This window comes from Prionailurus bengalensis, chromosome D2 (genome assembly GCF_016509475.1).
Source record: "Prionailurus bengalensis isolate Pbe53 chromosome D2, Fcat_Pben_1.1_paternal_pri, whole genome shotgun sequence".
NCBI classification, from domain to species: Eukaryota; Metazoa; Chordata; class Mammalia; order Carnivora; family Felidae; genus Prionailurus; species Prionailurus bengalensis.
This window is the reverse complement of record NC_057351.1, coordinates 32,489,012-32,504,861: the sequence shown is the minus strand read 5'-3', so window position 1 is coordinate 32,504,861 and position 15,850 is coordinate 32,489,012. Positions and strand designations below refer to the sequence as shown.

The following is a 15,850-nucleotide window of genomic DNA, read 5'->3' as shown; positions in this document are numbered from 1 at the left end:
ATATTGTTACTTCTTGCAACGCGAAATCTCTCCTCCATTCCGGAAGCAAATTACCAATTAAAGTGACTTACTTGCTGAGGGTTGGGTTGAGCTTTAGTGTATTTAGTAAGGACGGGTTGGGTTTTGGAGGATCTCTCAAATTTTGGGCTTCAAGACTATGTAACATGTAGGAACATTCGTTGAACTTAACCACAGCTAGTCCGTAAGGAACCTTGGCTTTAATTCTTGATTCATTAAGTGGTGGCTAGAAGCTTGGCTTCTCAGTGAGTGATGTACAGTTTTTGGGTAGTGGCCTGTAGAAATGGATAGCAGTGTGTTGGTTTGAAGAACCATTTGGTTAAGTCATAGTTTAACTGTTTTGATGGGCAACTGGATCTAATTTTGAGGTATATGTTTCTAGCATCTCTGAAAGTACTTAGAGGTTATTTTTACCTCCTGAAAGATAAGTGTGCTAAACATTCCTAATCCTCTTAATTATGTTGGATAAACCAGGGTGAGACACTTAGTAAGTGGTTAAACAGAATATTGTTTTTTACTCTCTTTAGGTTAAAGTAATAAATAATAGTTATAAATACTATTCTCACAAAGTCATGGATGACCTGTATATAGAGGGCTGAATATTTTTTTTTTTTTTGGTTGCACGTGTGTGGAGGAGGGGCAGAGAGAGACAGGGAGAGAGAGAGAGAGACAGAGAGACAGAGACAGAGAGAGAGAATACCAAGCAGGCTCCTGATAGTGTGGAGCCTGACAAGGGGCTCGAACCCATGAACTTTGAGATCATGACCTGAGCTGAAATCAAGAGTTGCTGCCCAACTGATCGAGCCACCCAGGGGCCTCTGGGCTGAGTACCATTTAATCACCTTTTCTTGGAGTGCTGAAATAGTTTACAAATTACTGTTTAGGGGCACCTGGGCATCTGGCTGGCTCAGTCTGTGGAACATGCGACTTTGATCTCAGGGTTGTGAATTTGAAGCCCATGTTGGGTGTAGACATAAAATCTTTAAACACAAAAACAAATTACTGTCTAGAGTGATCCAGGAATGGAATACCGTTATGGAAGATGTAGCAACTGACTTAAAACAGCTTGCAGATAGGGGAAATCTAATGGGAATAGGGCTGCTTTTGCTTAGTGTGTACTTTGAACAGATGTCCAATTGCATAGTGGTCCATATAATAGAGGGTTTTCATTTCTGATTAAAACAAGGTAAAATGATCATTTATTTTTCCGGATTTCACTAGAGTACTTTTGGGAGAAAGTATCATGGAAGTTCTGCGCCCACAGCTTATAAGACTTGGTGGACGGATTTACAGAAAAAATCCCATCCAAGAACAGACTTATCAACATGAAGAAGAAGATGAAGACTTCTATCAAGGTAATCCTAGTTGCTCTTGGGTCAGATTAGTACAGTGGTCTCTGAATTGTGGAAGCAGTGTTTTGTTCTGTTTCAAAGTGTTCTTTGTGAGCACTGAAATTTGAGATGTTTGGCCTCTACCTAGCTCCGTTTGTGTGGATGTCTGAGGGGACTGATTAGTTTCAATTTGATGAGCCATTCTCAGTTGCAGTCTGTAAATCATGTTTCATCTCTGTGCAGAGACAAAAATGTAATAAGGGGTAATTTTAATAAACTGATAACAGTAGCCATTAATATTCTGTGGCAAAATTAATTTCCTTTATCTGTAAAGTTGTGAAGTAGTATATATAAATTGTTGAAATAAATGAAATGTACATTTTATCCAGTGCCCCAAAATGTTAGCTGTTATTACTGTTATGTTGTGATTTTTCTTTTTGTAATCATATAGGCATTTCCAAATATGTGACTAATGTAACTTCATTATTACATAGGGATGATTTTAAGAAGTAAAATAAACAGTTGAGATGGATTATGAATATATATATTTTTAAGTTTACTTATTTTGAGAGAAAGGGAGAGAGAGAATCCCTCAGTGCAGGGGCCCAATGCAAGGCTCGAACTCACAAACCGTGAGATCGTGACCTGAGCCGAAATCAAGACTTGGATGCTTAACCAGCTGAGGCACCCAGGCGCCCTGATTATGAATACTTCTAAGTCAATTAAATTGGGCTTGGGTTTAATGCACGAATAGGGCCTTTCATGTTCTCTGCTTCCTTTTCCTTTTGGTTTATAAACTTTTTCATCAGGCCCTAAGCCTTGGGGGTCAGTCTTCCCTTTGGTCTTCCCATTGTTTTCCTTTAGCCTTGGGGACTTGATCTCCTTTATTTGACCCTCCTTTCTCTTTGGCTGGCCTAATGGTGTAAGTTCTCCTGGTATCACTGCTATCTCATTCACTGAAGTAATTTTGTCCTCATACTAAAAACTCCTTACTTGCACATTGTAAGAGGATGCTTTATGTTATGTGAATTACATCTCCATAAAAAATAGTAAAAAAGTTTTATCGTGTCTTACCTTTCTGGGAGAAAACAGTTAAATAGTGGTACGTATATACTACTTTAACAGGGTTCTAAGACTGGAAGGTTTAACATAGTCACGTGTTTTTTATTTTTCTTCCAAGAGCAGATCAGGAGGAATCTGTCAGAGCAGTGTTCTGCAATATAAAGTGTTTGTACGCATGTATTTTTTTAAACCTTGAGAGTGGTTGGCAGGTGGGGAGAAGACTTCTCCGCAGAGCAGCAGCTGTGAGTGAGGTGTGATGGTTTCTCTGCAGGCTTCATGGAGTGTGCAGAAGAGCCCTGTGATGCCTACGAGGTGGTGCAGACCCAGCAAGGTTTCCGGTGTACCGTGAAGGCCCCCAGCCTGCTCTACAAGTGAGTGAGGCCCCCAGCTTCACGGGACATACTGACAGGAAATTCAGCAGGAAGATGACTCTTTTCTACACTTTTCTGCAGTGCTTGATTACTAATGACAAAACAGTTTAGTGTTTTATGTCCTAGAATTTCTAAGGACTGATAATGGATCAGTTTCATCATTCCAAATGTATCACCAAGTCCTGTTAAGTTTTGTCTCTTAAATTTGTCTTTTGAATCTACCACTTGTCTCTTTACTGCCACCCTGCCGCATCTTCTGTGAATTACTTCAACCTACTTACTAGGCACATAATTATTGTTCTCCTCCCAATCAGTTCTTCACATTGAGGGTAGAGGCGTCTTTCTAAAAGGCAAATGTGGTTACTTTATTACCTCTGCTTATATCTGTCAACATTTTCCATTGAAGATGGAATTCTCTTCCATTGGAGTGATGGCCAAACTCTTGAACATGACTTGCCAGCCCTTCATTTTCAGTCACAACTCACACCACTCTTTTTCTGGTTTTGCACTTAAGCCTAGCTAGTTTTCTCCAGTTCCTGAAGTGTGCAGTGCTTGTTCCTGCCTTAGAGCCTTGGCATATGCTGTTCCCTTTGCCTTATACTCTCTCTTCCTTACCTAGTTATATTGTTAAATTCTTCTTTCTAGGGAACCTTGCTTTGACATCTTCATCCCCACCAACCACACTGATTACTCTACCATATGTTTTTGTAACACCCTCTACCTTTCCTTTGTAGCACTTTTCAGTTATGTATACTTATTTGCATATTGTTTGATGTCTTCTCCACAAGACGGGAGACTTCTGGAAGGCAGGACTGTGTCTGTTCGATTAGTCTCCAGTGTTTGTCAAAGACTGATGCTTTCTTCAGGGTCATCTTTATGAATTTGCTCAGAAACTTTGTGATCGCTTCACTCTGTGCTTACTTACATGATTGCCCACATTCTGTCTCCCCAGTAACATGGTTAGCTTAAGTGGTTAACTGGCTTCTTTTGGACTTACACCTCTGGATATAGGCTGGTTTAGGAAGTGTGTAAATTGTTATTCTGTGTCGTACCAGGTGAATTAGGTCTGTTCAAGCTCCTCTGTGGAGGAGATCTACAAATAGGGAATCCTATTCCCTTTAAGCTCCAAGAGGCAAATCATTTCATTTTCACCACTCTTGAGAATATTCTGAAACACCTGTTAAGGATGAAATTCTTCTCTTGGCATGTGCCCAAATGGGAAACCAAATGCTAAACCTGACAGCTCATTTTCCTTTAAGGTTCCAGTGACATTTTCTTCTAAGAAACAAGATTTTAGAAAGTCATGTTCAGTTTCCTGGTGAAATCAATGTAACTGTTTTCCTTAATGGGTGTGTGTATTTGCCACCACTTAGGTGTGTAAAAATTCCTTAGATGTCTGATTCCAACTTGATCTTTTGAATTCTATATGTTCTAAGTATTCATTATGTTCTAGGTGACTTGCATGTTAGATTAGTTATTAGTTCTGCTCAATTGTAATTAATAGACAGTATTTATTAGGAAGATTTTTTCTTATTAATAATTTCTTTAGGCTTATTTGGATCAAGGAATAAATTTCTTGACCAAATTAATTTATAATGATATCTTAATAGTAGTAACACCTGTCCATGGACTAGATGTAATTCTTTAGTTCTCTGTGTCAGATACACATTAGAATCACCTGGAGAGCTTTTAAAACTCTCTATACTTGGGTGTACCGCAGACCAATTAAACAGAGTCTCTGGGAGCTGGATTCAGGCATCATTGGTTTTTGAAGCCCCCCAGGTAATTCCAGGGCGTAGCCAAGATTGAGAACCACTTGATCTGGTTGGATTTTCTACCTTAAGGAGTCACCTTTTCACTGTGTATCTTTTTTTTTTTTTTTTTTAAATTTTTTAATGTTTTTTTTTTTTTTGAGGCAGAAAGTGACAGAGCATGAGCAGGGGAGGGGCAGAGAGAGAGAGAGAGAGGAAGACACAGAATCCAAAGCAGGCTCCAGGCTCTGAGCTGTCAGCACAGAGCCCTACACAGGGCTCTAACTCACAAACCGCTAGATCATGACCTGAGCCGAAGTCGGACGCTTAACCGACTGAGCCACCCAGGCGCCCCTTCACCGTGTATCTTTTATTGTAGTGAATGTTTTAGATTCCTCATGTAAACCTCTTTTGAACCTGGCAGTAGTCTTAATTGGAAGGATGCCATTTGGGGATAGCATGGAATGTACCGAGCTATGTACCAGTCACTGGGAAGCCCTTTTATATATGATCACGTTTAAGCCTTACACCAACTTTGTTGTACTTAGGTATTATTCATTCCATTTTTCTAAGTGAGGAAGTAGGCTTAGAGTGGTTAGATGACTTGCCCAGGATTTGAGTCTGAAACTTCTTTAACCTCAACTACTTCCTCTCTAAAATGCCTAGGCTATTAATAATACTTTGAGCCAGCTACTTTTTGTGTTTTTTAAAAATATTTTTATTTTTAATTTTTATTTATTTTTACTTTTTAAATTTAAATTTTAGTTAACATACAGTGTAATATTGGTTTCAGGAGTAGAATTCAGTGATTCATAACTTTATACAATACCCAGTGCTCCCAGCATCCATCTAGCCCATCTCCCACCCACATCCCTCCATCAACCCTCAGTTCTCTATCATTGGGAGTCTCTTATGGTTTATTTCCCTCTCTTCTCTTCCTCCCTCCTTCCCATGTGTTCATCTGTTTTGTTTCTTAAATTCCACATATGAGTGAAATCATATGGTATTTGTCTTTCTCTGACTGACTTATTTCACTTAGCATAATGCATTCTAGTTCCATGGACATCATTGCAAATGGCAACATTTCATTCTTTATGACGGCTGAGTACTATTCCATTGTGTGTTTGTGTGTGTGTGTGTGTGTGTGTGTGTGTGTGTGTGTACACACACACCACATCTTCTTTATTCATCAGTCAGTGGACATTTGGGCTTTCTCCATAATTTAGCTATTGTTGATAATGCTGCTATAAACATTGAGGTGCATGTACCCCTTTGAATGTGTTTTTGTATCCTTTCAGTAAATACCTAATAGTGTAGTTGCTGGATTATAGGGTAGTTCTATTTTTAGTTTTTTGAGGAACCTCCATACTGTTCTGCAGAGTGGCTGCACCAGTTTGCATTCCCACCAACAGTGCAGGACAGTTCCCCTTTCTCCACATCCTTGCTAACACCTGTTGTTTTTTGTGTTTTTAATTTTAGCCATTCTGACAGGTGTGAGGTGAGATAGCTCATCGTGGTTTTGATTTGTATTTGCCTGATGATGAGTGATGTTGAGCATCTTTTCGTGTGTCTGTTAGCCCTAAAGATTTTATTTATTTTGTTATTTTTTTAATATTTATTTCTGAGAGAGAGAGAGAGAGACAGAGCACGAGTGGGGGAGGAGCAGAGAGAGAGGGAGACAGAGAATCCGAAACAGGCTCCAGGCTCTGAGCTGTCAGCACAGAGCCCGACACGGGGCTCGAACTCACAAACCACGAGATCATGACCTGAGCCAAAGCCGGACGCTCAACCGACTGAGCCACCCAGGCATCCCATTAAAGATTTTATTTTTAAATAATGTCTACGCCCAACATGAGGCTCAAGTTCACAACCCCGAGATTAAGAGTTGCATGCTCCACCCACTGAGCCAGCCAGGTGCCCTAAGCCAGCTACTTGTTAATAGGCTTCTCTACTAGCCACATGCTAACAACAGTAGCCTGGTTGAAAGTACCCTTATTGGGGATCCTGGGTGGCTCAGTCTGTTGAGTATCTGACTCTTGATTTTGGTTCAGGTCATCATCCTGGGGTTGTGAGGTTGAGCCCCAGGTTGAGCTCTGCACTGAGCATGGAGCCTGCTTAAGATTCTCTCCCTCCCTCTCTCTCTCTCTCTCTCTCTCTCTCTCTTCCCCTCCCTCTCTTCCCCTCTGTCCCTCTCCCCTGCTCCCATACACGTGCTCTCTCTCACTCTCTCTGTCATTTAAAAAAAAAAGGTAAGTACCCCTTATTGATAAGGCATGGAAAGACTAAAGCCTGAGAGTTGGTGGAATAGACTCTCTAGCCCAACACAGACAAACCACTGGAGAATTGTGTTTCAGTCCTCTTCTAAACATTTGTGGGTTTTTTTTGTTTTTTTGTTTTTTTCAACGTTTATTTATTTTTGGGACAGAGAGAGACAGAGCATGAACGGGGGAGGGGCAGAGAGAGAGGGGGACACAGAATCGGAAACAGGCTCCAGGCTCTGAGCCATCAGCCCAGAGCCTGACGCGGGGCTCGAACTCACGGACCGCGAGATCGTGACCTGGCTGAAGTCGGACGCTTAACCGACTGCGCCACCCAGGCGCCCCTAAACATTTGTTTTTTAAACCAGCTTACTACAGTGCATCTTAATGGAGATAATTGGGCTGGTTATTCCATTTAAAAACAAATGCACAGTCTTAGACCTAGTCACTCATGTGGTTGCGTACTGTAACTGAAGTCATAAAAGATGAAATATTGTTGATGATGGGAAGTTTTTTTCTCTTTATGGTCCTGTCTTTGCATCTTCAGTGCTTTATAGACTCTGAAACTTTTCTCCAGGGATCCAGTAGTCTCTTTACTTTAACACATCTAATTACTCTGGGTTCCAGAAGATAACCTTGGATTGTCAGAGCTATTTATTCTAGGAGGCCCAGGCAAGTAATGTAAGTGAGTCAATAGATGGTGGAATTGGAGTAGATGAAACAGAGTAGGGAGTGATGGGGATTGTGATAAGCTCATGTTCCATTTTTAGGGACTAGAGTAAGCTCCAGCCTATTGCCATGAGTTGTCAGATCTTCTAATTTTTCTAAAGAACCTGGAAATCTATATTTTTAGGTTAAATTTCCCCATTTTTAGGTGGAATCTCCTGAACAAAACGTGTATTGCTGAATTCAGCCTGAGGGTTACATATTTATTCTTTTTGCTTTTGAAGCTGTTCTGAATAATCTGTCCTGAATGGTGGACCCTACTCTTTGCCAAGCTCTTTACCTTTATTTCATTTTATTATTATTTAATATTTATTTTGAGAGAGAGAGGGAGAGAGAGAGCACGCGCGAGCACGCGCACATGCATGCATGAGCAGGTAAGGGGTAGAGAGAGAGGGAGAGGAAGAATTCTAAGCAGGTTCTGTGCTGTCAGTGCACAGCCCAATGTGGGGCTTGATCTCATGAACTATGAGATCATAACCTGAGCTGAAATCCAGAATCAGACGCTTAACTTACTGAGACAACCCTGTGCCCCAACCCTTATTTTATTAAGGATAATTCTTGCAGGATGAACTCATAATATAGTTAATTTGCTCTTGAAAGGACAACGTTTTCCCTAAACTGTAGACCCACTGGTTGCTGGGAGTGCCTTTTGAGACTATGCCAGGTTTCTTTTTACTGAATTGCAGACCCAGATTTTGAATCTAACTTTGAAGAGCAAATAGGTGTTGGGCCTGGTTATTTTGTTTATATATTGAACTGACTCTAGGGCATTATTTTGCCAATTGGTGTATTGCAGCACATTCTATAAAGCTATATGACTTGTAATTTCCTCTACAAATATTGAGCCTTTACTGATGCACTTTTCTATAAGGGAGTATCTCTGACTACGTATGATTTAAATATGTAATTTTTTATTCTGATGCATTTGACTTACTATCCTTCCATTAATTAAATTTTCTCTATATTATAGGCATATAGTTGGAAAGAGAGGGGACACTAGGAAGAAACTAGAAGTGGAAACCAAAACTTCTATTAGCATTCCTAAGCCTGGACAAGAAGGAGAAATTGGTGAGACTTGGTATATGTGTGATATTTGCAATCACTTTTGCATGTGTATGGAATAGTGTGAACCCAACAGAGGTGTTTAGTGACTATATTCTTTGTGTGTGTGTGTGTGTGTGTGTGTGTCCATGGGCAGAACTGAATAGTGACTGTATTCTTTATGGGGTTCTTTGGCCTTTTTATGATACATTAATTGGGCTTTTTATAAATAATCAGTATCAGTCTCCCGATGAGGGAACATGTAGTTATACACCTTTATCTTCATTGAGTACCTGGGCCTTCACTTTATACTTTACCATGCACTGATGTTATAAAATTTCCAGATTTTGTTGTGTAATAGGAAAATTCTTCTATGCTTTCCTAGCTTGAAATGGAGTTTGTGAATTGTTTAAAGTTAGAATTCAAGGAAAACCAGTGAGGTCAGCAAATCTGAAATCAAGTTCAGCCCTTTTCAAAGGTGTTGTCTTGTTTTTACCTTGCTTTGTAGACTGGGAAGGATATTGTAAAAGCAATGATTAAAATAACAACCTGATTCAAGTAACTGCTCAAGTGAGGAAAAATAGTTGAGTATAAATCAAGTCAGAAAGTGTCTGTACTGGGGCGCCTGGGTGGCTCAGTCGGTTAAGCGTCTGACTTCGGCTCAGGTCATGATCTCACGGTCCGTGAGTTCGAGCCCCGCGTCGGGCTCTGGGCTGATGGCTCAGAGCCTGGAGCCTGCTTCCGATTCTGTGTCTCCCTCTCTCTCTGACCCTCCCCCGTTCATGCTCTGTCTCTCTCTGTCTCAAAAATAAATAAACATTAAAAAAAAAATTAAAAAAAAAAAAAAAAGAAAGTGTCTGTACTAAGCATCAGTGTGAACCAAGGGCACAGGCTTGTGTGGTAAAATGGCTTTGAGTGAAGGGCACTCACTGTAGGGACAACATTTTACAAAACTCATTCCAAAATGATAGGACTTTTTCAAAGTCCAATAAGCATAGCAGCCACCAATAATACATCTTTTATAAATACCCATGGGTTTTATTAAGTCTTAGGAGAAAAAAATTACTAGTTTTCTTCTCATTTTGTAAGCATAATCATCATGACAGATAAGATGCAGTTGACTGTAGAGCTGTGCTGTCCAGAAGGACTTTCTGCAATGATGGGAATGTTCTATACCTGCATTGTCCAGTACAGGAGCCACTAGCATGTGTGACTTTGAGTGCTTGAGATGTGGCTGGTGTGACTGAGGAACTGAATTTTTAACTTCATTTAATTCTAATTCATTTAACTTTTAATTTAACTGGGTGCGTGTGGGCTCCTGTATCGGACAGCAGAATGCTAGAGTTTTTCTCAGTCCTTTGGTAACATCAGCAGGTGTTAACATAGGAACTCTAATGACATTTTTGAAGAACTCTCATTAAAATAAATATTCAGCTCATTAGAATTACAGATGGAAAAATCCAGGTCTTTCCTTAAGTATTAAAGTTCAAGCTGCAAATACTGAAGTAATTTTATAATTGCAGTAAAGGTTATTTCTTTAAAAAATTTTTTTTTAATGTTTATTTTTAAGAGAGAGAGATAGAGAGTGAGCAGGATGACTGGGGGAAGGGTAGAGAGAGAAGGAGACACAGAATTCAAAGCAGGCTCTGGGCTCTGAGCTGTCAGCACAGAGCCCGATGCGGGGCTCAAACCCACCAACTGTGAGATCATGACCTGAGCTAAAGTCAGATGCTTAACCGACTGAGCCACTCAGGCGCCCCAAGGTTATTTCTTTATCTGTTTTTTTTTTCCTGATTGTAGATTAATACAGGCTTTCAAAAGAACAAAAGCTTATAGAAATTATATATATGTATAAAGGAAAATGTTTTAAAAAAAGTAAAAAAAAGTATAAAGGGAAATGTCTTGTAATATGAACCTCAGACATAATCACTGTTAACAGTTGAATATATTCCTCATTTTTTCTATCTGTATAGTAGCTATAACAACTTTTATTGCAGTAAAAATTATAACATGGTATAAATGTGGAGTTCTTAGGCATTTTAAGATGCTGGAGTCATTCCAAAACTTATCCAGAAAAGGGTAGGCAGGTTGTAAAGATTCCATTTTGACTTAGAAAGCACAAATATTTCAGTGTGGAAACCCGTGTGTCTAATCGTTAAAAGTAAGAATTTAGTGGAACTAATTTAATTGGAAAACGAGGATAAACTGGTTATTGGTCTTGTAGGGAAGTATAGTATACAGAAAAATCAAATTTATTGGTTAGAGTAAATTGAGTCATAATGTGAGACTAAGACAGGTTGCACTGGTGTGGTATTTGCTTTCGTTTATTCATTTTCTTTTGCCTCTCTTAAAACTAGAGAGGCTAAAAAAGGGAATGATTTAGTAGGTTTTAATTTGTCCTCTTGGCAAGGATCTGGTCGTCTAGGCTGTTTTGAAGTCTCAGGATATCAGAAGATGCTTCTTTTCTTTTTTTTTTTTAAATGTTTATTTTTGGGACACCTGGGTGGCTCAGTTGGTTTAGCATCCGACTTCGGCTCAGGTCATGATCTTGCTTCTTGTGAGTTCGAGCCCCACATTGGGCTCTGTACTGACAGCTCGGAGCCTGGAGCCTGCTTTGGATTCTGTCTTCATTTCTCTGCCCATTCCCTACTCATGCTCTGTCTCTCACTCTCTCTTTCAAATGATTTACATTGTATTAAAAAAAAAAAGTGTTTATTTTTGGGAGAGACAGAGACTGAGCATGAGCCGGGGAGGGCAGAGAGAGAGGGAGACACAGAATCCGAAGCAGGCTCCCAGCTCTGAGCTATCAGCACAGAGCCCAATGCGGGTCTCAAACTCATGAACCATGAGATCATGACCTGAGCTAAAGGCGGACGCTTAACCGACTGAGCCACCCAGGTGCCCCTCAGAAAATGCTTTTAAAATGATACTCTCAGGGTACCTGGGTGGCTCAGTTGGTTGAGCATCCAACTCTTGATGTTGATTTTGGCCCAGGTCATGATCCCAGGGTCATGGGGATTGAGCCCTGTGTCGGGCTCCATGCTGAGTGTAGAGGCTGCTTAAGATTCTCCTTCTCCCACTGCCCCCTTTCCCCCGCTCAAACGCGTTCTCTTCTCTCTCTAAAATAAAAAAAATAAAATTATATTGTCATTGTAGTTAGAGAATTGGTTCTTAAAAGTTTAATGTCTGGTTCCTGAGTGGCTCAGTCAGTTAAGTGTCTGACTTGATTTTGGCTCAGGTCATGATTTCACAGTTTCATGAGATCTGCACTGACATCCCAGATCCTGCTTGAGATTCTCCCTCTCTTCCCCTCCTCTGCTCACATTCTCTCTGTCTTTCTCAGAAATAAATAATAAATAAAGAACTTAAAAAAAAAGTTTAATGTCAATGCCTTTAATTCTCTTTTTCCTCTGTATCTCATGTTGTAGTCACTAGACCAGCTGAATTTTGGTCTTCTCAGATATTAGTGTTTGTAGAATATTTCTAACCTCATCATATTTGATCTTTAGTCATTATTTGATCAGTTTTGAGGCTTTTTGGGAAGTCACTCTGAGCACCTTTCAGTGCCCTTTTCAGTTTACTGTGTTACAGAAATGAAAGCATCTCATTGGTCTGTTTTTTTTTAATGTTTACTTATTTTTGAGAGAGAGAATAAGTTGGGGAGGGGCAGAGAGAGACAGTGGGGGACAGAGGATCCAATGCAGGCTCTGTGCTGACACCAGAGAGCCCTACACAGGGCTCGAACTCATGAACTCAGATCATGACCTGAGCCGAAGTCAGACACTTAACTGACTGAGCTACCCAAGTACCCTGGTTTTACTTCCTACCAAACCACCTTCTTTTTTTTTTTTTTTTTTTTAAGTTTTTAAATTTATTTTGAGAAAGACCATGCGTGAGCAGAGTAGGAGCAGAGGGAGTGGGAGAGAGAGAATCTCAAGCAGGCTTCACGCTTAGCACTGAGCCCAAGGTGGAGATAGCGAGATCATGACCTGAACTGATATCAAGAGTTGGACACTTCACCGACTGAGGCACCCAGGTGCCTCCCAAACCACCTGCTTAATAAAAAAGAACAGATTTAACATTTTGTACCAGATGTTTACAGAAATAAAACATAAAGACGAGTTTTAAGCTTCCTTTCCTTCTCCTTTTCCTTTTAATTTCTCACCAAATTTTTGGCAGAGGTAATTTCTACTCTCCTCTAATTTCTACTGGCAGAGGTAATTTCTTCTCTCCTTTAATTTTGTCTCTGTTTGCCTTTGAACCTCCTTTATCAGCATTTCTCTAGCACAACATTTGAGTATTTACTACGCATAGATAGATAGATAGATCCCTTCACTGAGCATTTGAGTCTTTTGGATTCTCCAAGTATTCTGTCTGATAATATAAATAATGTCATTAGAAAACACTGTATCTCTACTTACGTTTTTTGGCTATTACTCCTGTCAGTTTTTTACTTAGGCAAATGGTTCTCATGCTATTAATCCATTCATTAGTAATCTACCTCTTTTCCTGGATATTTCTATCTTGTTTCTTTGTAATAAAATGGCTTTGATACTTTCATTCTTAGAAAAGGTTGTTTTTATTGAACATTTCAAGTGCTCTAACAGAGAGTGTTAGGATAAATACATGGAATTATCTCTTTGCCTTCTGCATTTGCTTGGAAGGACAAGCTTTGTGGTCTTTAAAGCACATAGCCCATTTTGCTGCTATTACAGTTAATACCTTAATATTTTATATCCTATTCAGAAGTCTGTCTTTAACCATTTTAATAAATAGTCTGTTGAGGGGCACCTAGGTGGCTCAGTTGGTTAACCTTTGGACTTTGGCTCAGGTCATGATCTCACAGTTCACGAGTCTGAGTCCTCCATCAGGTGAGCTTGAGCCCTGCTTTGGACTAGCATGAGCCCCACTTCGGATGAACCCTGCTTCAAGTGAGCATGAGCCCTGCATTGGATGAGCCCCACTTCTCTGTCTCTACCTCTCTGAGCCTGGTGGGATTCTCTCTCTTTCTCTCTCTCTTTCTCTCTCTCTGCCCTTGCTCACTTGCGCCCTCTCTTTCTCAAAAAATAGTCTGTTAAAATGCCAATTTTGTTCTTTGTTTTTATCTTTTGCACCTTTCCTTAGTTGCTGTTTTGAACCACGCCCTGCCAGTTCTACAACCTAGAGATTTAATCTCTGCTTACACAGAGATTGTATTATCCTTAAATGATTTTGTTTCTTTGCAGACAGTGGTCTGTGCTTTGTGGCTCCCCCACCAACTTTCACTTATACATAAAGACATAGTCTAGATCAAAGAAGGCCAGATTATACCAAAACATGGGCATTTGGTATCCATCCATATAATGTAGATAAAGATAAAGATTTTACTTTAATTTTCTGTTTTCATACTTTTTTTTTAAGTTTATTTATTTATTTTGAGAGAGAGAGAGCGCGAGTGAGCTGGGGAGGGGCAGAGGGAGAGGAAGAGAGAAAATCATAAGCAGGCTCCACGCTGTCAGCACAGAGCCTGATGCGGGGCTCGATCTCATGAACCATGAGATCACAACCTGAGCCAAAATCCAGAGTTGGACGCTTAACCGGTTGAGCTACTCAGGTACCCCCTGTTTTCAGACATATATGATAGGATTATATATATGTAGTAGACTCTCCTTTGGCCTTTCACTGTAGTGAATGTCTAATAATTATTTCCACAGTATTTTTTTTAAATTGAGATAAAATTCACATGACAGAAAATTCCAGGTTTTGCTTTTAATTTTTTATATTGTTATTTAAATTTCTATGTGATGTATTCATACTTTTTAAAAATTGTGGTTAAAATATACACAACATAAAGTTTGCCATTTTGACCATTTTTTTTTTTTACATAAACTCTACACCTAACGTGGGACTTGAACTTATGACCCCGAGATCAGGAGCTCCATGCTGTACTGACTGAGCCAGCCAGCCCCCACTCCTGCCTTTGATAATTTTAGAGTGTTGAATACTCTGACGTTTAGTACATTTACAGTGTTGTATAACCACCACCATTATCTAGTTTCAGAACATTTTTATCATCCCATACCCTCTAAGCAATTGCTCCCCGCTCCTCTCTACCTCCAGTCCTTGGCTGCCACTAATCTGCTTTCTGTCCCTCTGCATTTGTCTGTTCTGGCTATTATCAATGGAAACATACAGTGACATTTTGTATCTGGGGTCTTCCACTTAGTATAATGTTTTCAAGGTTCATTTATAATTTTGCATGTGTCTGTACTTCATTCTCTTTTCTATGGCTGAATTATATTCCATTATATGGAGACAGGACATTTTGTTTATCCATTTATCAGTTAATGGACACCTCCGTTGTTTCCACTTTTTGGTATTGTGAGTAGAGCTGCTCTGAACATTTGTATACAAGTGGTTTTGAACACCTGTTTGGTTTTTTTTTAATGTTTTTTTCTGGATTTTTTTCTTCTTGTATTTCATATTATTATTTTTTAAAATCGGTTTTTTTTTAAAGTAAACCGTACCCACAATGTGGGGCTCCAAGTCATGACCCCAAGATCAAGAGTCACATGCTCTATTGACTGAGTCAACCAGGCACCTCTTGTTTTTACTTCTTTTGGGTTTCTATATAACAGTGGAATTGCTCGTCATATGGTAATTCTCTTTTAACTTTTTTAAAAAAATGTTTATTTTTGAGAGAGAGACAGAGCATGAATCGGGGAGGAGCAGAGAGAGGAGACACAGAATCCGAAGCAGGCTCCAGGCTCTGAGCTGTCAGCACAGAGCCGGATGCAGGGCTTGAACCCACAAGCCGTGAGATCATGACCTGAGTTGAAGTCAGATGCTTAACCAACTGAGCCACCTAGGTGTCCCTCTTTTTAACTTTTTAAAGAACTGCTGTACTCTTCTGTAGCTGTTGCACCATTTTACATTCTCACCGCAAGATATAAGGGTTGGCTGTGTAGCTTTTTAAACTCATTTTCCTACTTCATCAGGTGGTCTTAAGGATACTCTGTTTTTGTTTTTGTTTTTATTTTTTCTTTTAGAGAGAAAGAGAGTGTGAACGGGGGAGAGGGGCAGAGGGAGAGAGAGAATCTGAAGCAGGCTCTATGCAATGTGAAGCCAATATGGGGCTCAATCCCACTCCCTAGGATCATGACCAGAGCCAAAATCAAGAGTTAGATGTTCAACTGTCTGAGCTACCCAGGCGCCCCAGGATATTCTGTTTTTAAATTTTTTTTAAGGTTTATTTATTTTTGAGAGAGAGAGACAGATTGTGAGCAGGGGAGGGGCAGAGAGAGAGGGAGACA

At 39.8% G+C, this 15,850-nt stretch overlaps 1 protein-coding gene across 2 annotated transcripts in view; it reads left to right on the top strand.

Moving 5' to 3' along the window:
* ASCC1 (activating signal cointegrator 1 complex subunit 1) overlaps positions 1-15,850 on the top strand; it is a 111,671-nt gene that overhangs the window by 849 nt on the left and 94,972 nt on the right. For both annotated transcript variants that reach the window (XM_043596579.1, XM_043596578.1), the window contains exons 2-4: positions 1,228-1,373; positions 2,683-2,782; positions 8,488-8,585. In XM_043596579.1, the coding sequence (XP_043452514.1) occupies positions 1,262-1,373; positions 2,683-2,782; positions 8,488-8,585 (310 nt within the window). In that variant the 5' untranslated portion in view covers positions 1,228-1,261. The remainder of the gene's footprint in view (positions 1-1,227; positions 1,374-2,682; positions 2,783-8,487; positions 8,586-15,850) is intronic.